Source organism: Vombatus ursinus, unplaced genomic scaffold, assembly GCF_900497805.2.
Source record: "Vombatus ursinus unplaced genomic scaffold, bare-nosed wombat genome assembly UNPS02014818.1, whole genome shotgun sequence".
Classification (NCBI taxonomy): domain Eukaryota; kingdom Metazoa; phylum Chordata; class Mammalia; order Diprotodontia; family Vombatidae; genus Vombatus; species Vombatus ursinus.
This window is the reverse complement of record NW_020954596.1, coordinates 1,280,832-1,304,447: the sequence shown is the minus strand read 5'-3', so window position 1 is coordinate 1,304,447 and position 23,616 is coordinate 1,280,832. Positions and strand designations below refer to the sequence as shown.

The window sequence follows — 23,616 nt, the reverse complement described above, 5'->3', positions numbered from 1 at the left end:
GTTCTAATGCCTATTATTGGGAAGGGGAAAAAGAATTGGCCATTTCCAAGCAGAAGATGGAACTAGGCCAGCAGAGACCTTGTTTGGCATTCACACCCTGGCCCCTCTCACGCGAGATCACTTGTCTCCAGGTGTCGGGACCACTGGTCATCTGGCTTGGTGGTTTTTACCTTTGTTGCTTTCAGCTTCCATTCATACTGATTTCGCTCACTCTCCAGCTCCTCCACTTTGATTTTGAGATGCTTGAGCTCCTGTAGCAATTCCTAGAATGGAAAAGACAGGCAGACAGAGAAAGAAGAGGGAAGAAAAAAGGGAGGAGATGGGAGAGAGAGGAGGAGGAGGAAGGAAGAGAGAGAAAGAGAGAGAGAGAGAGAGAGAGAGAGAAGGGTGCGTTAGCTGGCCCAGGCGTGTAATGTCTAAAACTAAATTATTTAGGCTCTTGCATAGCCAGTGACAGCCATGCCAGGCTGCACCTCTTATTTCTGCCTTTAGAGGCTTTTCCAGCTTGTGTGGGGGCAGCTCTTTGAGAAGAATTACAGGCACCTCCTCAGTAAGATCTATTAACATTTTCACATCAAAGTAATTTCTGGACACATTGCCTCCACACCCTTCAGATCCAAATTCTACTTTGCGTAGCCAATAAATTGGCTACATAATTTACTAGCGGTGAAGCAAATGATAAAGACAAAAATAATTATTTTCAATATTGTTACACAATAAGCAAAAACAGCTAAAAACAATTAAATGACAGTCTGCGTCTGTGGTCCCCGGCCTCCCTCTAGAGAGAAGAGAGATGTTTCATTTTCTGTTCTCTATTGTCCTGGGACTTTCCAGCCCAGAGCAGACAGTAGCTGCCTCCTCGGCTTCAGAGGGCACCTTCCTACCTCTGCACCCTCAGTTCCTCTGAGAGAGGGGGAACTGAGCATGTCAGGTGTCCCACCTTGTGTCTTGGGGTTCAGGCAATCAGGAGACAAGCTTCAAGCTTGAGACCATCAGAGGATAGGACAATGATGCCTTGAAGAAAACAGAGCTTACAAGGACTAGAAGGGGATAAATGGAAATGCAAGTAAAGCAGTGGCAAGTCAAGCACTATCTGCTCTGCCCTAACACTGAGTGATGACCTCTGCCAGGGAGGGCCCAGTCCTGGACACTTCAAGGGAGATAACAGAGTGGATTGGACCCAGGCACAGCTCTCCAGGGACTTGAGGTCCAGCTGGGAAGACAGGAAGTCAACAGAACAGGAGGTAGCATGCGCTTGGTGCCAAACAAGGAGTCCTGCCAGCAAGAGGCTGCAGGGGTTCAAAAAGGGGTGAGACCAAGGAGGGCTGCAGTAGTCCAGGGTGAATGAATGGAAGAGCAGCACTTGATATGTTGGACAATTTAACCCTAAGACTCTTCCTTAAAAGAACCACATAATCCTAGAATCTCAGAACTAGAAGGAATGTGTAAGGGCATCTGGGTTAACCCTGAGCAATAAATCTCTTCTACAACACCCAGCATTTGCTTGAATACCTCCACTGATGAGGAATGTGCTACCTACCCAGGCAAACCATTCCTTTCGGAAGAGTTAAGCTCTTTTGAATAACCTATTTTTCCCTACCTCAGAGGGTGGTTGTATATGATGTAATATATAAAACACTTTGTAAAACTTGAGTGCTCTATCCATAGACAAATGGTACTACTGCGCTTTGCCTTCTTTAAAATATATTCTTCTTGGATAAAATAAACCTTCCCATCACCTCAGAATTCCTGTCCTAAGTCCAATTTCTCCAAATCCCAGTGATTCCTCTGTAGTTATGTATGTGTATGATATATACATACATATACATATTTGTATATTCCCTCCTTGTGTTAAAATCTCATGTTCACCGTGTTCATTATCTCTGCTCCAATTAGCAATGAATTGGGACCACAGGCTATTGTTTCTAACTCCTTTCTTCTCTTGGTAATTACTGAGCATCTCTTACATTATTTTCCTTCTGCCTACAATGTCCCCACGTGCTTAATGCAGCACCTGGCACGTCCTCCATATTATCTAGATTTTCCATTTTAGCTGGAAATTTTTCTCTCTTCTCCTCACTGAAAACATAATTGCAAGCAAGAGAAAGCAGCTTCATTCCAGTTTTTCATTAAGCATGGGAAGAAGCTGTTCCTCCTTCGCCAATTCCTAATATACCATTGTAATTCTCTTAAGTCAGAACAAGTTAGATTTCATGAAGCTCAAACTGATTTCCAAATTCGGGGATTATGAGCAAGTACCTTGTGGGTTACTATTTTCTTCCTCTTTGTCATTGGACAAAGACTGCGCAGCTGGGCAAGTTCTCTTACCTGCCCTTGGGCTACCCGTCGAGTTGTTAATAGATACACACCACGCAATTAGAGAGAGGTCTTAGGAAGGACTGCAAAGCCATGTTATTCCTCCAGGGTAACTTTAGATACAAGAATGAAAAGGTGAAATGGGGCAAGTCAAAGAAAGGAAAATGGCCCCTGGACTCTGCCCAGAGTCAAACAGAGGAATGGCCGGTACCCACGGCAGACTCTTGTTAGTAGAATCCAGAATTCTCTGCAAACTCAAGGCAGCACCAATTCATGCTTGGATATACTTAGGTATGCTTCATACAGGCAAGCCATCGGGGTTGCTGGCCTGGGGGCTCTCCTGAGGGCTACATTCATCCATGTGGTCCCTGTCCTGCAACATTCTCTCTTGAATTTGGCTACTGATTTCCAGCTGTAGTCTACACATCTGCTCCTGTAGATCACTGATCAGATTCACTACTAACTGTAAAAAGGGAAGAGACAGGAGAGCAAAATCATACATAGTTAGAGCAGGGACTAATCCATCCTCCTAATGTCACAGATGAGGAAACTGATGCCCTCCATGAATTAGAATTTTGTTGGGATTTTCAAGATGGAAAAAAAAAAATAATGGAGTGTTTTTATATTCGAGAGTTTTTTAAGTTTACTCTATTTAGAGGAATGAACAAAAAGCCGTCTTTTACCACTGGTCATTGCTGGAAGCATCCCAGTTCAATTTAATTGAATTCAAGAAACATATTGAGTAGCTTACTCTGCAAGACTCTGTCCTAGGTGCTGAGGGAGATGCAAGAATGAATGCTTGGCATTGACAACATCTGACAAAGCTGAATTCAAACCAGATGAAATTATGAGATATAAAAACAAGGAAATTATATCATCCCTCAAAATTAGAACACACCAAATTTGAATATGTATTCATAGAAGAGGCAGCTTAGCATAGTGGGTAGAGAGGGGACTTTGGAGCAGGAAGTCCTCCCCAGCCTGGCCAAATGCCCCACCTTCATGACCCAGGCAACTCTCAAACGCTCTATGTTGTAGAGAAGATATCTTCCTACACAGGTAGGGGGAGTTTCCTGGCCAGGGAGTTCCCAATATCACTGAAATCACATGTCTAGACATTATACCTAAGCCTATTCATAAAAGAATATAGTAAATTTATAAAAAAATCAGTTTTACAGAAAGACACAGAAAATCAATAATAGACTATCATTCAGATAATAGAATATAATTGAGACAAAAATAACTTATCAAATGGAATGGAGTATTAAACAAACTGGTTTTAAAGATATGAGGGAAGAATTGAATGGGGAAAAAAAAATCAAGAAATTTAACCATTTGTCAATTTTCTTTGAAAAGACACATGTGGTTTTGAAAGAGAACAAAAAATTTGGATACTCAATGTTGGGAGGGCAGGTACCAAGTATTGTTGGTAGAGCTGTAAATTGGTCCAAACATTCTAGAAAATGGTCTGGAACCATAGGCAAAAGTCATTAAACTATGCATATCCTCTAATTTAGCAATACCTCTCGTGGGCATATATTCCTCAAACGTGAAAGACACAGCAAAAGGAAAACGTGTAGAAAAATATGTGTGTATGTATGTGTAACATATGTATGCTTTAAAGAAAACAACTTTCTTTTTGAATCAACACACAGGAAAATATGTGTGTATGCATGTACAACACATGTACGCTTTAAAGAAAACAACTTTCTTTTTGAGGTAATTGAGGTTAAGTGACTTGCCCAGGGTCACACAGCTAGTAAGTGTCTGAAGCAGGATTTGAACTCAAGTCTTCCTGCCTCCAGGGCAGGTGCTCTATCCACTGGGCCATGAGCTGCCCCTAAGAAAATAACTTTTGAAAGAGTTTAGTAACTATTCAACACAATGCTAAATCATGAGTTCAGAGGACTGAAGATGAATCACACACTACCTAGCTCCTGCCAGAGGCGATGACTTAAGGAGCAGAATGAGATAGACATTTCTAGACATAGTCAATGCAGAATTTTTTTTGATTATGCATATTTGTTATGTTTTTTTTCTTTTTATTGTTCAGTTGGGGTTAGGGCAGTGATAAGGTGATAATAAATGGTTATAAAAGTCAATCAACCCAAGGCAGCTAGGTGGTGCAGTGGATAGAGCACTCGCCCTGAAGTCAGGAGGACCTGAGTTCAAATCCAGTCTCAGAACAAATACTTGACACTTACTAGCTGTGGGACCCTGGGCAAGTCACTTAACCCTAATTGCCTAAAAAAACAAACAAACAAACAAAAAGTCAATCAACTGAATTAAAAAATCAAGTAATACCTATGGAAAGAGGAAATTATAGCTACAGGAACCGATTACATTAAAGATAACAATAAAACATTATATATCATAGTGTATGGAATGCAACCAAAGCACTATTCAGAAGCAAATTTATAGTTCTGAATGCTTATAAGAACAAAAAGGAAAAAATTCACATATTTTAGAAAAGAAACAGAAGACCATATCAAAGTACATATAATGGAGTGTATCAAATGAAAACAGAAAAAATAAAATAACAGATTATTACAGGTATTAATAAAATAGAAAATGAGAAAACAATGAACATGTTGAAAGGTTTTTTAGAAAGACTGAAAAAACAATCTCAAAATTAGCAAGTTTAATCAAAGCAGAGAGAAAACAAATTACCAAAATTTAAAATAAGAGTTATATATAGATTGGAAAACTTAAAAGAAATGAAATGATAGCTACCAAAATATAAAATACATAACTGACAAAAGAATGGCTAACCTAAATAATGCATATGTAGAAGGAGAAATCAGATAAATTACTTGCCTGAGCAAAAGGCACAGACCAAAAAGACTCACAGGTAAATTTTTTCCCAACCTTTAAAGAGTAAATAATCTTTTATCACAATGGTTATCAGTATGAAAAAAGGGGGTGAGTGGGTAATCATATCCCAATCTCATTATCATATCACATTGTATTCTTAAATAAACTCCAATTGGAAGAAGGACCCAAATATTACAAGTTATCATAAGGCAGACTTCATGAAAACATAACAATTTAGTGGAAAAGAGAAAAATGTTAAATATCACACAGATCAGAAGAAATCACTGGCAACCACGCTGGTTTAGTCAAAAATAAAAGGAATCTGCATGAAAAAAACCAGTGTTTCTGAAATAAAAGAAAAGAAACAGATGCAGGGAAGACAATGTGGAATAAATATCTCTGATCAAAATCTGACATGCAACTCTAAAAGGATCTGATGTGGATCCATGAATAATATCCATTCCCCAAAGGAGAACTATTCAGAGCACAGTGTTTGACTTCTTAAAAAGTTGTTCACATTGGTTAATAAACAGAAAAGACAAGTTCAAATAACTTTCGGGTGATATCTTACATCCATTAAACTGGCAAAAGAAGGATTTAAAAATGATAAAATTCTCCACCAGAAAGAATATGGGCAAACCTGGTTGGAGGGATTGTAGGCTGATGAGAGTTTTCAGAGAACAATTTGGCTGTATAAATAAAAGGCCCCAAACAAACATACAAAAAACTAGATCAAATCCTTTGACCTGGGGATCACATTGCCTGTGACAAAGACAGATTTGTGTGGCCCTGGGGCAAGTCACTTAACCTCTCAGTGGAAGGAGGAAGAGGGAGCAAGGGAGAGAGAACCCAGAACAAATAAATCGCTAATATTTTGTTTCAGATTTTATTATATATATATATTTTCAGCCAAAAGCCAAATGGTTCAGGTTGAATACTTTTATTTGGCATTCAGTGACATATTCTGTTCACTGATTTATATTTGTTGCAAATGTTACTAACTTTGTGATTTAAAAAAAAAATACGTGGCAGTTAGGTAGCACAGTGGATAGAGCACCAGCCCTGGAGTCAGGAGGAACTGAGTTCAAATCTGGCCTCAGACACTTGAAACTTACTAGCCGTGTGACCCTGGGCAAGCCACTTAACCCCATTGCCTAGTCAAAAATAAAAAATAAAATATAATAAAAATAACAATAAATAAATGCCTGAAAGAGAATGTGGTGTAGTGTACAGGATCTCAAAGTGAGTGATATCACCCCCTGGGGGGGTGCTGGAATAATGGAGAGGTGGGGAGGTAGTAGCCTCGGTGCAACTGGGAGACAGTGAATAAGGGAGTAATGGAAGCATTAGGAAAGAAAAGAAGATAAGAAAATTTTGAAAAAACGTTCATACATGTTTCATCTGTTGTGTAACAGAGTTAAAGTCTAGTGATTACATTATTTTCCAAATCATGCTGTTCTTTTGGACAAATACATATCTTACTGGAATATCTACTTGAAAATTTTCCAAACAAACATACAAAATGCAAGTTATAACACAACAGCAGTCAAGTCTACCAACAGGTCTTAACAAGCAAGTGTTGGCAGATGAGCATGTAGGGCACTGTCAGGAAGTCCATCATTCATGGGAAGGAATATGCGCATGTAATGACTTGTTTACAATACAATACTATGGTTACATGATGCAATATTGCATCATCAAAATTTCAATGCTGGAAAAAACCCACAAACTGATAATAAATCATCAAATTAAGATACATCATTTCAAAAAATTATATATATTTTTTGAAATGATGCAAATTAAACAAACAAACAAACAAACTCCTAAAGGTTAAAAAAAAGTAGATTTCCAAGGGGGCGCTGAGTAATTTTTTTTTTAAAGGAGGGGAAAAGAGAGAGAAGGCCAAATAAGTTTGGGAACCTCTGGTTTAGATTTTGAATCAGAAAACCTGGGTCAAAGTCCTGTCTCTGAACTTACTATCTGGGTGAGCTGTTCATCCAAAAAACAAAGATAATGATACTATAGGCTGTGAACTCCCTGAAAGCAGGGAGGTCTTTTGTCTTTCTTTGCATACTCTGGGCTTAGCACAGTGCCTAGCACACAGTAGTCACTTAAAAGTCTTAGTTCACTTAGTTCCAAAGAATGTAATAATACAGATAATATAAGCTCTGGTATTCCTGACTCTTAAGAGCAGTCCTTTTATCTTCGACATAGGCATTACTTCATTTCTGACTTCACATCTTGTTGGCCTAGCACAGTGCCTCAAACACACTAGGCATTTAACAAATGCTGGTTGATTAAATGATTGATTGATTACCTACCTGAAGGGGCTGTTGTGAGGCTGTGTAAACTGCCAGGCACTAGAGAAATTGAATCCTTATGGATAGTTATGAGGAATATGATGATGAGAGCTGTTCTCAAGGAAATAACTATCTAGTACGGGAAATGAGCATTGTACAAAGCCAATACGAAGAATCTGACAGTGCACAGGAAAGGAAAGCATTTATTAAATGCCTTGTAATGTGCTAAGCACTTCACAAACGTTATCTTATTTGATCCTCCAACAATCCTGCGTGGTAGGTGCTATTATGATTCTCGTTTTTATACTGGGGAAACTGAGGCAGACAGTGGTGAAGTGACTTGTCCAAGGTCACACAGTTAGGAAATGTCTAGGTTGGATTCAAACTCCGCTCCTCTAGACGCCAGATCACAGGAGAGGAAAAACAAACAACACATGTGACTTTCCAATCTCTTTTCCCCCACGAGGCTCTGAGAAGCCTGTGAGCCTTGGACTGAGAGCTAACTAGGATCCGCAAAAAATTAGCAACCTCATTTCAGTGATTAGCTTCAAAAAAAAAACAAAAACAAAAACAAAAACTTTTTCCATCATCCATAGAATAGGAAAATTCAAGGGATAAAAGAGGGGGAAAGGGGACTGTTTAATGAGGACAACTGACCAGTTTAATTGTGATAGAATTTTTTTTAAAATCACATTTTAAAATTTTATTCCAGGTCTACAGGGTCCCAAGGGAAATTAAGACCATCAAGCTTCTTGGAAGTGATTCCACAAAAGCCCCTAGTGCTGAGGACTTGGGAGAGGGAAGGTAAGGCTATGGAGAGGCTCTCAGCCCCATCCCCTGTCACCTTCCAAGTTCCTCAGTCTGTTTTGTAAATTATCTTGTTCTGATGGTAAGCTTTAAAAAAAATCTCTTTATATTTTGCTTTAAAAAGTTATGTTTGTAAACTTAGATTCTGCAATTCCAACATGCAACAGAATGCAGATGTGTATTTAATCCTGGTGTGGAGAAGGGAAGGGGGTGGGACCTAGGGAATGATGGTTTCCTAAGAACGAGAGAAATGTTCAATTTGTTCAAAATTGTTCACTGTCAATCTTGTCTTTGTTTTTAAAATGAACAAGAGGAGCTCTGCCTCCCCAAGACTTGGCGGCGGATAGGCTGGGGGAAAAGTCACAAGAGAGCTCAGGAAGCAGCCTGAACATGCTGGAGCATAAATGTTTCATTGTCTTTCTGATTGCTGGGAGGTGAGGAAAGATAAAGTTATGGCGGAACATGGCAGAAGACCTTCTAGACCTTCAGGAATGACTGGAAGGCAAAACGAGGCCACGTCTTCTCTGAGCTAGCTAACTGACAAACTGGAATAAATCCGATCATTTGTGGCCCAAGGAAGGTTCTTGGAAAAGCTTCCCACATCAGACTGGTCCACAGGATCTGGAATGGGAAGGGACCTTAGAGATCACCTGGTCTGCCTCAGTTTACTCAACTATAAATGGGGAGTATAATAGTACCTGTCTCCTAAGTTGTCGAGAGGATCAGATGAGATGATATTTGTAAAAGCACTTGGCACAGTACCTGGCACACAACGGGTGCCTAATAAATGCTTGTTCCTTACTTCCTCTCCCCCAATCCAGGAGTTCTTAACTTTTTTGATGTGTTGTGCTTCCCCTGCCCCAGCACTTTGGTGAAGTCAGTGGATCCCCTTTCAGAATCATGTTTTTAAATGCATAAAATATAATACACAGGATTACAATGGAAACCAATTACATTGAAAAAGAGTTATCAAAATATATATATATTTTTTAAAAGTTCTCGGACCCTAGGCTAAGAATTCCTGAAGTGGTTCAGCCATTCTTTATTTTATAGAAAAGGAAATTGAGGCTGGCCCTAGGAGGTTAAGTGAGATCATTAAAGAATCATCTAGATAGGGAACCGGTCCTGGAGTCAGGAAGACCCGAGTTCAAATCCGGCCTTAGACACTTGACAGTTACTAGCTGTGTGAGCCTGGGCAAGTCACTTAACCCCACTGTCTAGCAAAAACAAAAAAAACAAACAAAAAATGAATCATCTATATTGAAACACAGTATTTTATACTGGCAAGTAGAGATTTGGGGTCAAGGAAACTTTAAAGTAAAGATGGACGGTAGGGGATTATATATATATTATAAATATATATATATATTATATATATATGTATGTCTACTAAACCAGATGTTACAGAGAGAGTAACAAATATGAAAGAGAATAGGGGTTCTTAACCTAGAATCCATGAAATTTTTTTAAAGAAACATTTTGATAACTATTCTTTCATATAAATGGTTTCCTCCATAATCCTAAAGTATTTTATTTTATGCATTTAAAAAGAAGACTATGAGGAGTCCATCACCTTTGCCAGACTGACAAAAGCATCTATAACATAAAAAGATTAAGAATCTCAGAAACAGGGGAATGTTGATAGAGTGGCCCAAGAATTCACCAAATTCATCTAGGAAGGAGGGCGGTAATACAACTTGTGGCCCCAGAACTTCGAAGAGGAAGCTGTGATGACTGGGAGCTATAATGGAGTAGCCAAAAATAGCTTTATGGGACCCATCCTTCACCCTGTGTCATTTGACATCTATGTAAATGGCTTGGATGAAGACACAGATGTTGTGTTTATCAGGGTTGCAGATGACATAAAGCTGGGAGGGAAAGCTAATGGCTTGAATGACAACATGAGAATTTGAAACAAATTTTGACAACAGTCAATGGAAAAATTTAACCAAACACTTAGCCAGCGCAGTGAGTCATTAGTACCATGTGGCAACCAAAAAAAACCCCAAATCTAATTTATAATGGGCTATATTTATAATAAAAACATAGTATTAGTATTCAGAAGGACAGCATTTCCCCCAAAGAATTAAAGCCTCTTGAGGGCAGGGGCTGTTTCATCTTTGTAATCCCAGCACCTAATGCCAGGTATACAGTAGGTGTTTATTAAATGTCAAATTGAATGAAGGAGGTTTTAATCCCAGTCTTTGGCTTTGGTCTGACCACTCTGGAGTACTGTGCTCAGTTCTGGGGGCCCCTTCTTAAGAAGCCACTGACATGCCTACAAGTATGTGTAGAGGGTGGGTCACCAGTATGGTAGAAGGCCTCAAAACCACACCACCCAAGGATAAGTTGATGGAACTGTGGAGGTTAGGCCTGGATCCAGGGGTTTATGAAAACTGAATAGATCTAAAAGATGTCATCTAAAAGAGGGATCAAAATTATTCTTGCTCATCCCAGAGGACAAAACCAGGAACAGTGGGTAGAAGTCATAAAAGAACAGATTTCAGTTTGATATATGGAAAAATCTCCCAACAACATGCCCATTCCAAAAGCACCCTCCACATTGTTGGAGGTTGTCAGCCTCCGGCTGGATGACCATTAGTCAAGGATACGGGAGAGGACATTTCTGTCCAGACGCAAAGGAAGGTTCTATATCGTGGGAGTGGGGTAAGTATGGGGAAGTGATCACGGTGTCAAAATAAAAGGCATCCATAAATCGTCCTTTAAAAACAGCCCAGGGCAAGAAGAAATCAGAAAATACTGAGATGAGTTGCAAGGGAGCTGAGAGATGACAGAGGAAGAATCCCCAGATATAGAGGTGAAGTCATTTACAAAGCAAAATGGCACAGCAGAGAGTGCCAGATTCAGCAAGGCCTGGGTTCAAATACTGCCTCTGACACTCAGGAGATGTCTGACCACGGGAAAGGTATTTGCCTGTTCTGGGCCTCAGTTCTCTCATCTTTAAAATGAGGCAATTTTGCTCACCATCCCTAACCCAACCCACACAGATGTTGTGAGATCATGTGTATAAAGGACTTTGCAAACTTTAAAGGGCCAGAAACATGCCAGTTATTATTGCTAACATTGTTGCTCAAGGTAATAAGCAGCAGAAAGAGGGTCTGGGCATAATTCCACCAAACTAATTAGTCTTTCTACTACTCACAGCTGCTGTCTCTGCTTCCATTTACACAGTGCTTTTAAGAGAGCAAATGATAATGCCATTATTCCCATTTTCCAGATGAGGAAAACTGAGGCTCCAAGGAACCACATGACTTGGCCAGGAACTGCCGGAGATAGGATTTGAACCAGAATATTTTGACTCCATATCCAGTGTTCTTTCTAGGGCCCAGCAATAATTCTCTCTCCCTTTTCCAGAACTAAAAAGCTTGAGGTCAAGAGAAGCAGCGCATGTAGATACACACTTGCTTCAGCACACAGATGATTGGGATTGGGGGTCCAAGAAGCTGTGGGAAAAGCTCTCATACCCTGTTTGCACACATTTGAGTCTCCCCAAAGAGCAGCCAACAGTGGCACATTTGGGGATCAACTGCACTCCGGCTAAAGAAATATCAGAGCCATGGCATTCTGTTTCTCAAAAATATCCTTAAACATTTGCTTCATTGGTGTGCCTCCCCTTTGGAAACGTCATTGTCACTTCCTAATGACTCCCTCTCTGTCCCTTTGCCCCTAAACAGAACCTTCTCTGGATACAAAAAAGCACAGCTCAGCATGTTTGCCGTGGCTGACATCGTACGCACCACCCCACACCCGAATTCCACTGTCTCTCCATTGAAGAGGCAGGCTTCAACAACAATGACCTCTCCTCTTGGTGTTTGAAGGACAGCCTGGAAGGAGTCCAACTTCCTCATTTGACAGATGAGGAAACTGAGGCTGAGAGACATTCAGTGACTTGCTCAGGGTTATACAACCAATAAGTGTTTGAGGCAAGATTTGAATTCCAAGCCTTGGGCTCTATCCACTTTGTCGTGTAGTTTTTCCTCATCCTTCTCCCTCTGTCCCACTTTGCCCCAAAAGCCTTGCAGACAGCAGTGATTGGCCTTGTTCTGGTAGCTGGAGCATAACGTGAAATTCCCTGCTAGGCCAAACGGGTGTTTCCAAAAAGCCTGAGCAGCTAGTCTCCTCCTAACTTGGCCTGTGGGCTCCTAACACACTTTGCCTTCCAGCTTGGCTGTCTGAAGAGCTGGCCTTTCACAGGGCACCCTGGGCAGACTGAGATGTGCCAGCGACACTCACCTCAGCTTTCCTCTGCTTCTCCTCCTGCTCCCTCTGTTCCCTTTCCATGCCAACCAGCCGGAGCTTCAGCTCGGAAACCTCCGCCGTCAGCTCCAGTTTCTGTGCCTCGAGAGACGTACGGCTCAACAATTCCTGAAGTCAGAAAAGGCATCTTAGACACTCCCAACAAATCCCACAATGGAGGATGCTAGTCCTGGGTGGATGGGCTTGGAGGAGTTGAGAGATGCCTCCGACAGGGGATCAGAATTAACCGTTCCTAGGAGGTGGTGTTGGGGGCAGGGGTGGGATAGGTCAGGAGAGAAGTCATACATGCACACACGTGGTCTATGCTGAAAGGGCTACAAGTTGTTAAACACATTATTTCCTTTGATTCTCACAATAGTCCTGGGAGATCAGGGCTGTTGGTATTCTTATACCCATTGCAGAGATGGGGAAACTGTGGCAAAGAGAGGCTCAAATGCATTGAGCAGTGGGGCTCTGCAGTGCAGTCAGAGCACTTGTGTGCATGTTGTCTCTCTCGTTAGACTCTAAGCCCCTTGAGAGCAGGGGCTGTCTTCTACCTTTCTTTGTGGCCCCAGCACTTTGGCACAGTGCCTGGCACACAGTAGCTTAGTAAATGCTCAATGAACCCAAGGTCCCACCCTCTGTCGCTTATTTTGTGACAGTGAACAAAACACTTAACTTCTCTGGTTCTTGGTTTGGATTACACGGTCTCTAAAGTCTCCTGTTTCTAACTCTATGATTCTAGGCCTTGCCCATGGACAGTCAGAAGTGGAATGTGAACCTGGGTCTCTGCTGCCTCTTTGTCCCTCACTCTCACTCTTTCTACTATGTAATCCTGGTTGTTTGCAGAGCAGGTGCCCTAAAGCAAACCACTGGCTTTGCTCCCACTGGCACAACCAAACTGTTTGCAATTAAGCAGCGTGAGTGGGAGCGACACAGAGGAATCTCGACCGACCCGCCCCAAACTCACCTGAGCCCTTCATGAGCCCAACGTGCAGCTGCTGGCTTCCCTCCTGAGAAGAAGCCAGCAGATTCCATTGAAAGCAGCTCATGTCAGGAGGGTAGCAAAACAAAGGAAAGGCCCCAAGCTGCAGGAGGCCCCTCCCTAGTCCCACCCCAGTCCTGGCAGGGAGAAGGCTCTTCGCCAGGCTCTGGTAGCAAAGAGAAACATGGTGGTGGTGCACATTAGGAACACTGGGAAGGAGAATGATACAGTACAAAAAATATCTCATCTGTGTGTACTCAAATGATGTGAATTCAAATCCGACCTCTGCCACTTACTACTCTTATGGCCTTGGTCAATTTTCTCTAGGCCTCAGTTTCCTTGTTTGCAAAATAAGGAGATGGGACAAAAAGATCTCTAAGGTCTAAGCTTATGATCCTATGACTACCTAGATAGCAAGATGGGTGGGAGAGGGGGAAGACTGTTTACGAAGCTATGGCAAGAGCCTAAGACAGGTTTATGTTGGGGTGGTTGCCATGGGAGTAGAAAGGAGGTCAGTTGTGAGATGTAGAGATGGCAGACTCAAAAGGACTTGGGGTGGAGCAGAATTGAGAAACCACCTCCCTCTTTTCTTAGCAAACCTGCCCAGGGACAAGGAGAGACTAGAGGGTGTGAAATGTTGAATGTGCTGTCTGTCACTCAGCTGATGTTTAGTGGGAAAGGTTAAGTTCAGTCTCCAACAAGTCGAGCTTAGGTCATCCAGCTGAAGGTATCCAATAGATTAGAAAATCCAGGAATGGGGACTCTAGGGAGAGGTTGAGGGTAGAGATATAGATTTGACAGTGACTTGCATAGAGGTGATGCATGAAGTACTGGGAGACTGATGTTGGAGATAGTACAATAAAAGGGCCTGGGACAGCACCTTGGGGAACATCCATTGTTAAGGGGCAGGAGGAGGACGAAGAAGCAGCCAAGGAGACTGAGGAGTGGTCAGAGGGGTAGGAGGAGAACCATTAGAATGTAGTGCTATCGAAGGCAAGGGATGGTAACGTGTCAGGGAAAAGGGTGACCCACAGTTATGGCAGAGGGTATGGATGGGCCAAAGAGATGAAGACAGGGAAAAAAAAAAAAGGTCATTCAAGTTAGCAGGAAGGAGTTTATTTAGTGACTTTGGCAAGAACTTTTTCAATAGTTTCTTTTTTTTTGGGGGGGAGGAGCATTTCAAGATCTTCAGGAGTAGGCTATAAGGAAGTAGGGGAATGAGTTCAGAGCAAGCTTTCTAAGAGTTTGGAAGAGATGAAGGAAAGAGGCTATAGGGAAGAATTTGGGGGAGGGGAGAGAATGAAGAAAAACAGAGAGGAAGAGAAGAGAAGAGAAGGGAGAAAGAAGGGGGAAGACAACACATGTGGTTATTCAATAAGGGAAAAGAGGCAAATAAATATATAAATAAAACTCAAGAGTAACAATCGAACTGGACTATAAAACACTCTGTAGCCCAAATTGGGTGGCCTCAAGTTCACTGATTTATTTGTCTAAGTTTTCCAGGCCAGTTTATCAATCCTGCTCACAATAGAGCACCCAGGGCACCATCCCTTCACATGAAGGAACCCCAGAAACATTAGTCCACATTCCAGGCACTCTGTGGGTCTGTATTCTCATAGCTCACAAGACTCCACCAATCTGTCTGGTTTTTTTTTTTCTAGTCTTGTCAGGCAATACTATTGGTACAAATTTACTTAATGAAACAACATAGTAAGAAAGTTATAATATAGTATTATATATAAGATATATTATATGTAATATATATATATAAATAAAATAATAAGGGAATGTTAATTCCCTCCCCAAACCTGGGGGTGGAGCACACTCTACCACAAAGAAAGATTCACTATTAGTGGGAAGCAAGAGTACCCATAAGGATGATATACGAAGGGTCTGACCAGCCTGTAGTTGGGCACAACCTACAAGAGTAGCTCTTGTCGTATCCTAATCTTCATTTAAAAAACCCGTTGGACAAGCTGGCTCTTCCACCCCTCCCCCCTTTCCTAGAAATGCCCATCCTATCCTTTTCTTCCGCCTCTCTCAGACTCAGAACATGACAGGGCTCCTTCTACTCTTCCCTTAGATTTCAGCCCTGAAATCGAAGGTTCTAGAATCACAGATTTAGAGCTAGAAGGCACGGCAAAAGTCCCTAGTCCTACTCCCTCATACTCCATGAGGAAACTGAGACCTACAGAGACAAAGAGCTTTGCTGGAGGCCACAAGGGCAGTATGCAAGGGCAGGAGGCCAGGATTAGAGCCCAGATGCTCCAAGTCCAAATTTAGCACTCTTCCTCTGAATCAGTCCACAGTGATCCATCTAAGTCGGAAAGAACATTTTATGAAAGCGGCTTCTTTTCAATCTTTCTAATGACTAACAGCACACCCCACTCCGCCCTCACCCAATCAAAGGAAAGAAAACGGAAGCATTTCATCCAAGGAAATACAAACACAAGATAGCTTGAAGAGACTCAAGCCATTTGGGCACAGATTCATAGATTTGGAACTGGAAGGGACTATAGAGGTCTCCTAGTTCAAATCCCTCAGGAAACTGAGGCCCAAAGAAGTTTCATTGACTTGCCAAAGGTCATACAAGCTGCAAGTATCAGAGGCAGAATCTGAATTCAGGTCCTCAGACTCCAGAGCCAGTACCAAGAAAACTATTTCCCCATCACTTCAAAAACACAATGAAACATGCCAAGAGTACACAATAATGACACTCCATTCTTCACAGCGGCAAGTTCCTTAAGGAGGTACTGCTACCCTCCAAATCTTCCTTTTCCCAGGCTGAAAGATGCCCTTTCATTTGTTCTGATTATATTAACTAGTGGGAACTAAAGGTCCGAGGTCATTTTGAGAGACGGCGGCCTCAGATAAATTCAAATTTATTTTTTTAAAGCACCTTCTGGCTTCCTATTGAGGACTCAGTTTGTATTCTTTACCCACAAGGCACGGAGCAACTGAGATGCTATTTGAAAATTTCCAATAGCATCTATTCCCTCTGCCATCTAGGGGGAAAGTCATATTTCTGTATGTCAGTCTGTTTTGACTTTGATTAGGAGATAATTCACTCTCACTGAGTGATCTCATCAATTCCTATGGGTTTAGTGACCATCAGTCTGCAGTTGACTTCCAGACTTTTAAATCTAGCCCCAGGACCAGTACTGCATCACCAAAGTTTTGGATTGGATTGGTCCCGCAGGCATCTCAAACTAAACACATTCAAACAAGACCCTAAACCTACCTACCTATCTTCTGAACTTGTCTATTTCTGAAGAGGGCACCACAATCCAGATCTGCACAATGGGGTCATCTTCAACTTGTTCTTCATCTTCAACCCTTACTTGTACCACATATCCAATCAGTTGCCACATGGAATCATTTTTGTTTCCACAGTATCTCTTGCATAGCTTCCCTTTCTTTCCACTCATATAGTCACTGCCCTATTTAAGGCCCTCATCATCTCCCACTTGGAGTATTTCAATGGTCTCCCATTTGGTCTTCCTGGCTAAAGTGGCTTCCCCACTCCAAATCACCCTCTATACAACTGCCAAAAAAGTTAGATCTGAAAATGTTACCTCCTCCCAATAAAATCTAGTGATTCTCTATTTCTTATAAGATCAAATCTAAACCTTTGGGGGAAGGGAAGAAGCATTAATTAAGTGCCTACTATGCACTAGGCACTGTGCTAAGCTCCTTTACAATAATCTCACTTGATCCACCAAGTCCTTTGACTTTGACGGCTCTTTACGACCTGGCCCCTTCCAACCTCTCTCAATTCTTACATTACTCTCCTTCACATACTCTATCATTCAGCCTTACTGGCCTAACATGAGCTCCTAACATACAACACTGTATATCCCATCTCTGTACATCTCCATGCTGCACAAAGGCACTGACTGTCCCCCAACCCTGGAAGGCTCTCCCTGCATGCCTCCTGGAACCCTGGTCTCTTTTAAGAATCAGCCTAAATACCCCCTTGTAGGAGAGGCCTTTATAGGTCTGCTTTAGCTGTTAGTACATTCCTATCCAGGGCACCCTGTGGTTGCTTTCTACGTACCTTGCATATACCTGAATATGTACATGGTGTTTCTTCCATTAGAATGCCAGTTTCTCAAAGGCAGGCTCTGGTCTGCTTTTATCTTTGTATAAAGTGTTTATTCTAGTTCCTGGCAAACAAGGACCTGGCTTAACAGAGGCCTGTTGATTAGCTGACCTTTGGCACCTGCATGGGGTAGAAGAAAGAGTCCTGGTTTTGAACTAGAGGACTCAGGTTTGAATTCCGGTTCTATCATTATATGTGGGACCTCAGGGAAATGACTGTCTGGGCCTTGATTTCTTCCTCTATAACAGGGGTTCCCAAACTTATTTGGCCTACCACCCCCTTAAAAAAAATACTCAGCACCCCCCTGGAAATCTACTTTCTTTAACCCTTTAATGTTTTTTTTTTTTAATTTGCAACATTTCAAAAAAATAAAAATTAAAAAAGCTGCATTTTAAATTTAATAATTTATTATAAATTTGTGGTTTTTTTCCTGCATTAAAATTTTGATGACACAATATGCCATGTAATCATATAGTATCATAAACAAGTCATTACACACACATATTCCAGCTGATGCATGCTGGAGTTCCTGACAATGTCCTACAAGCTCACCTGCCAATACTTGCTTGTTAAGACCTATTGTTGGACTTGACCACTGATGGGTTATAACTTGCATTTTGTGTGTTTATTTGGAAAACAGCGTAATCACTACACCTTTAACTCTGTTACACAACAGATGAAACATGTATGAATGGTTTTTCAAAATTCTCTTCTATCCGTATGCTTCTACGGTCCCCTTATTTTTATTAATGTCCCCCCCCACCCCAGTTGCACCTGAGGCTACTCTGGATCATTCCATTTGGAATCCATTTGGACCCTAGGAGGTGGTATCGCCCACTTTGGGAACCTATGATCTCTAAAATAAATAGGCTGGACTTGGAGGTGCCTTCCAAAGTCCTCTTGTATCTCTGAATCCTAGGAACCTGGATCAAAAGCTGGAAGAGGCTTTAGGGGTCAACTAGGCTAAGGAATCTGAGGACTAAGGACTAAGAAAATTAAGAGACTTACCCAAGTCACTCAGACACACCCAGGCCCAAAGCAGGATTTTAACTAAGGTCTTGCAATAGAATTACTCTACTCAGGCCTCTCCTGAAATCCAATAATACCAGCCCAAACTGTCATCACCTCACACCAGGATTACTCCCAATAACCTCCAGTTTTACTTCCCACAATTCCTCTCTGGAATCTCTCTGCTCCTACCAGTGGTCTACCATGATTCGTCAAACACTGTGGTATATGTCCGTTCCTTTCTCCCCTCATGATGCAGCCTCTGCCCTCTGAATGTTTTAAAAGTTCTGAGCATTACTGAGCTGCCCCCAAAGGCTCCGCTCAAGACCCTTTGCTCCCATGAAGCCCTTCCGGCCATGTCAGTTCTAGGGACCAATCCATCCTTTGAAGTCCTACAGTTCTGGCTGCCTGGGACACACACTTGGCAGTGAGCCTTTCAGTTTGTTTTTCAAGATATTCAAAGCCAAGATTCCTGAACTGACCCTGGAGAGTGACTGAGACCCTGATGACAAATGCTTTCCTGCCAAAGGGAGGAGAAGCCGCCAAAGGGCCAGGACCCCTTGAAGTACTAAGAGATAAATGAAAGATACTGCTTTTCCTTTAGACACAGAGGTTTAAAGCTTTTGGGTAGTAAGAATCCCTAAAGTCTAGGGAACCCAGATTTCCCCCTAACTAATCAATCACAGGACCAGAGAATTCAGAGCTGGACAGAATCTAGTCCAAATGCCCCACTTTTTACATATAGGTAAATGGAGGCCCAAAGGGGTTAAATTGCTTTTCTAATGTCATACAGGTAGTTCTAAGGGGGGCAGCCCAGTAGCCTTAAACTGCTTTAGGATAAAGGGCCCTACTCAGTTAGTATGTGGCTGTCCAAATCTGGTTTCGTTATCTCACAGAATCACAGCATTTCAGAGTTGTAAGGGATTGATCCTATTCTGTAACATACCCAACAAGGGGTGATGGCTTAACCAGCCTCGGCTTGAGGACCTCAATGGAGGGGAATCCACTTCCTCCAAGTAAGTCTTCCTGACACCACATCTAAATCTGCCCCTTCAAAACTTCTCATTGTCCTAAATTCTGTCCTGAAGGACAAAACAGAACCAGCCCACTTCCCTTTTCTGCTTCAGAGGGTTTTCAAGTACTTGAGCACAGCTATTCTGTTTCTCCTGTCTTTCCTTCTCCAGATTAAGCATTCCCAGTTCTTCAAACAATCTTATTCTAACTACCAACCTCTAGACATCCTTCAGATTATCAGCATCCTTCTTAACTGGTGATGCCCAGAAATGAACACAGGGATTTAGGTACAGTCTGACAAGGGCAGAGGACAGTGGCATTGTCACATACATATTCTGGAATCTACACCTTTCTTCATATAGACCAAAACTGTATTAGCTTTTCTGGGAAGTGCTAACTACCAGATTGTTGACTGGTATTGACCAGGCAGTCCACTAAAACTTCTAAATACTTTTCAGATAAACTGGCTTTTGATCACGCTTCTCCCTTTGACTTGTGAAGTTGATTTTTTTCAATCCAGATTCAAGGCTTTAGAGTCATTCTTATTAAATTCAGCCCAATTCTCTAATTTGTCAGGATCCTTTTGGATCCTGACTGGTAATGAGCGAGTTAATCGTCAATCTTGGCTTTGTGTCACCTTCAAATCTAACAAAGATCTCATCTGTGCTTTTGTCTAAGACATTGATAAAAATATTAAATAACTCAGAGCCAAGCACGGATCCCTGGGGTACTCGATCTTTCTGAATGCCCCAATTTCCTCATCTGTTAAAAAGTGATAATTGTATGGACCTAAGGCATCTTTTTTGTAGGGCTCAAACCAGATGTACGTAGGCCTCTAGAGGAGGCTAGTTATTATCATTACTGATGTGATATTTGTTCTGCTCACTGCTTAGGTTTCCTTCCTACTTTCTCTACCTCACTAAGAGCCCTCATTTTCACTTGACCCCTCCAAGGCTCCAGGTCCTTCATTTCTCACAGAGATCCTGGTTCTCTTCCTGGGCTGACCATGCACCCTGGCCTATAGATGTGGCCTATGCCCACATCTATAGCTGGCAAAAGGATGCAGCTGCCAGAGGCTTACCAGTCACTTTATGGTTTGGGTCATGTCACATGTGGACAGGCCAGCTGGGAAACACTAGATTAAAGCACATTAGCTCTCTAGCCTCTAAGCTAAGCAAGACAAGTTATAAGAACCAATTCCTAAAGTAAGTTTTATAGATACATCCCAAGGAAGTACCAGAGGTTTACTTCCTTTCCCTGAGATTCTAAGGCACTATTTCATGTGAAACTCTGCACAAGGTAGAAATCAATGCTTAGCACATAGTAGGTGCTTAATAAATGTCTATTGATTGATTGGATTGTGGAGTAGCATAGGGACAGAAATAGGGCTTCCCATGTAGCTCTTCAGCTTGGCACACAACCATTAAAGACAACATACGGACAAGTACATACGAAAGCACATACAAAAAGTCTGTGGTAATTTGGGGGAGAGAAGACACTATCATTTAGAGGAATGGGAAAGGCCTCAGGAAGGGAGGGGTTAGCCTGTGACTTGGGTAATTAGGGATTGATAATTAGGGATTCTTAGAGGCAGAACTGAAGAGGGAGTGCTTTCTGGGAAGGGGTAGGGAATCCAGCGCAAAGGCATGAAGAAAGGATTTGGCATAATGGGATTATGCCAGTACCCACACCAATGAAACTACAGATATTTTTGAAGGAACTATGAGGCATAGGGTGGAGCTTCATAAAGGGATGAAGAACATTAAAGTCACTGCTCAACAGCAGCTTTCTCCCTGGGCTGAACAGTGAAGTCCCTGAGGTGGAGGTAGGGATAGAAAGGAGAGAGGGCTGATGAGGGGAGAAGAAAGGGAGATATGGGAGGTGAACGATCCTAGCATAGTTTCCCTTTCCTACTCCCACCTCTCACCCTCCATTTCTGACTTGATTTGATACAAAGAACTGGGATTCAAAGTTAAATATTCTTTCCTTAAAAGGATCATGTCTTGAAACAATTATCTCCTTCTTCTAGAGCAACTTGTCTGGAAGGGCTCATTAGTGGGATATGGTCCAGCTTGTTCCCAACAAATGACAGAGTACTCCAGTGGTATGAAGCAATGTGAAACCAGAATGAACACATGGACAGTTGAAAGAAAAGAAAATACAAATTTGCCTTGCTGGCGTCTTGAAGTTAAAGGCTTGGTTAATTCTGCTGAGCAATTTCATAGATGGCATTCTCAGAAGGAGGGTTGTGCCCCCAAACAAACTGCAGGGTCTTTAACAAAACAAATTAGAGTCGATGGTTGGGAAGGCACAGAGAACATAACATGCCTATGGAACTATCCTGGTGGTGGGGAAAAGGGAAGGGTCATCTGAATTTTGACTAACTTAGGTTTTACAAACTAAACAAAAGTTTATGTAGCTTTCGTGCCAAAGAGAACATGGATTGCCATCCCACTCTAGCCCGCTTCCACACTGCTGCCTTCCTCAACTCTCTAAATGCCCAATCACCAGCCAAAGCTTTGCATTGAAGAGTAGCTTCTTTCCCACATTCACAATGGCATAGTGGGGGCACAAAGCCGCTCCCCCCCCACCCAGTTGCTGCACAGTGTGGAAAAATCCTTCTGACCACTGAGCAGGACTTGAATGAATGAGAATGATACTGTTCAGCAATCTTTGCATTCAATTCTTACTGATTCCCTATCTCATTCTTCATAGTCAGCTTTTGAAATCTTTTCCCATCTGCTCAAACTAATGCCACCCCTTACATTTGCAGCAGAGGATTTAGCTTTCTATTTCTAAAACTGAAGGGAGCTCCCTCACCTCCCACCCCCTTCACAAATTTTCCTAGCATCATCACCCATTCCCTCCTCCTTTCCTCCTGTTTTTGAAGACATCACCTTCATCTTTGTCATAGCTAGTCATCTGCTCTCATCTGCTGTTGCTTCCTCTAGAAACTTACTTTACCAATCACTTCTTTCTCATGAACCTTTAATCTTTTCTTCAATACTACTTCCTTCCTATCACCAGAGAACATGCTAAGTAAATCCTTAAAAAGCCTTCACTTGAACCTTCTACCCCATTTAGCTAGTATCTTATCTTTCTCTTCCTTTTCCCCACTAAACTTCTTGTAAAATTTGTGTACGTGCGATACCTCCAACTTCCTAGAATGGTTCCACAGAATCTCATATTTGGAAGGAAATCCCTTTGCAGTATTTTTCACAAACAGGATCAGTGCATTAGGAAGATTATTTTGGCAATAGTGAATTAGATAGTATAGAACCAGGAGTCAAAGAGACCAGGTAAGAAGAGAATATTACATTATATCAATAGAGTAAAGGGGTGAAGTGGGCCTAGCCAAGATGGTGGCAATATATGAAGAGATAATGAATGCAAGTAGTATGAAGGTAGAATTGATGGGATTAGAAAACTGGCTGGATATGGGTAGGGTGCGAAAAAGGTAAAAATCAAAGATAACTTGTAATTTTCATAGGAAGGTGACCGGGAGGTTGATTACTGTGGAAGTAGGGAAGATGAAAGGAGAGTCAGAGAGTCAGATTCAATTTGCGTTGAGACCTTGATGGAAGGGCCATTCAAATCTAATAGACACAGAGATAATTGGATATACCAGACAGAATTTGGGGGCTTGTAAATCATCTGCACTGGGGTCATAAATGAAACCATAGAAGTAGGCAAGATCATCCAAAGAAAGGCTATAGAAAACGGAAGACAGAACCTCAGAGGACACCTCCATGTAGTGAGCAGGAAGATGACTACTCAATGAGTCAATCAAAGGCAGGAAAAGAACCAGGGAAGAAGACTGCCTTGGGATCCAGAGAAACAGAGATAGTATTCAGAAGAAGGGGATAGTCAATAGTGACAATTAGGGCAAAAAGGTCAAGGGGAATTAGAACTGAGAAAGGATTACCGGATTTGGAAATCAAAACATCTTTAGTTACTTGGGGAGATTTTTAGTGGAGTGGTGAGGTCAATAGCCAGACTGCATGGAAATGAAG

The 23,616-nt window shown here is 41.8% G+C and overlaps 1 protein-coding gene across 13 annotated transcripts in view; it reads right to left on the bottom strand.

The window, feature by feature from the left end:
- LOC114023465 (liprin-beta-2-like) overlaps positions 1 to 23,616 on the bottom strand; it is a 198,018-nt gene that overhangs the window by 39,795 nt on the left and 134,607 nt on the right. For 10 of the 13 annotated variants that reach the window (XM_027836096.1, XM_027836099.1, XM_027836103.1 and 7 more), the window contains 3 exons: positions 12,492 to 12,623; positions 2,621 to 2,779; positions 171 to 263 (listed from right to left, as the gene is read on the bottom strand). In XM_027836096.1, coding sequence (XP_027691897.1) covers positions 171 to 263; positions 2,621 to 2,779; positions 12,492 to 12,623 — 384 coding nt within the window. The remainder of the gene's footprint in view (positions 1 to 170; positions 264 to 2,620; positions 2,780 to 12,491; positions 12,624 to 23,616) is intronic. The other 3 variants (XM_027836100.1, XM_027836101.1, XM_027836107.1) reach the window with 1 other exon arrangement.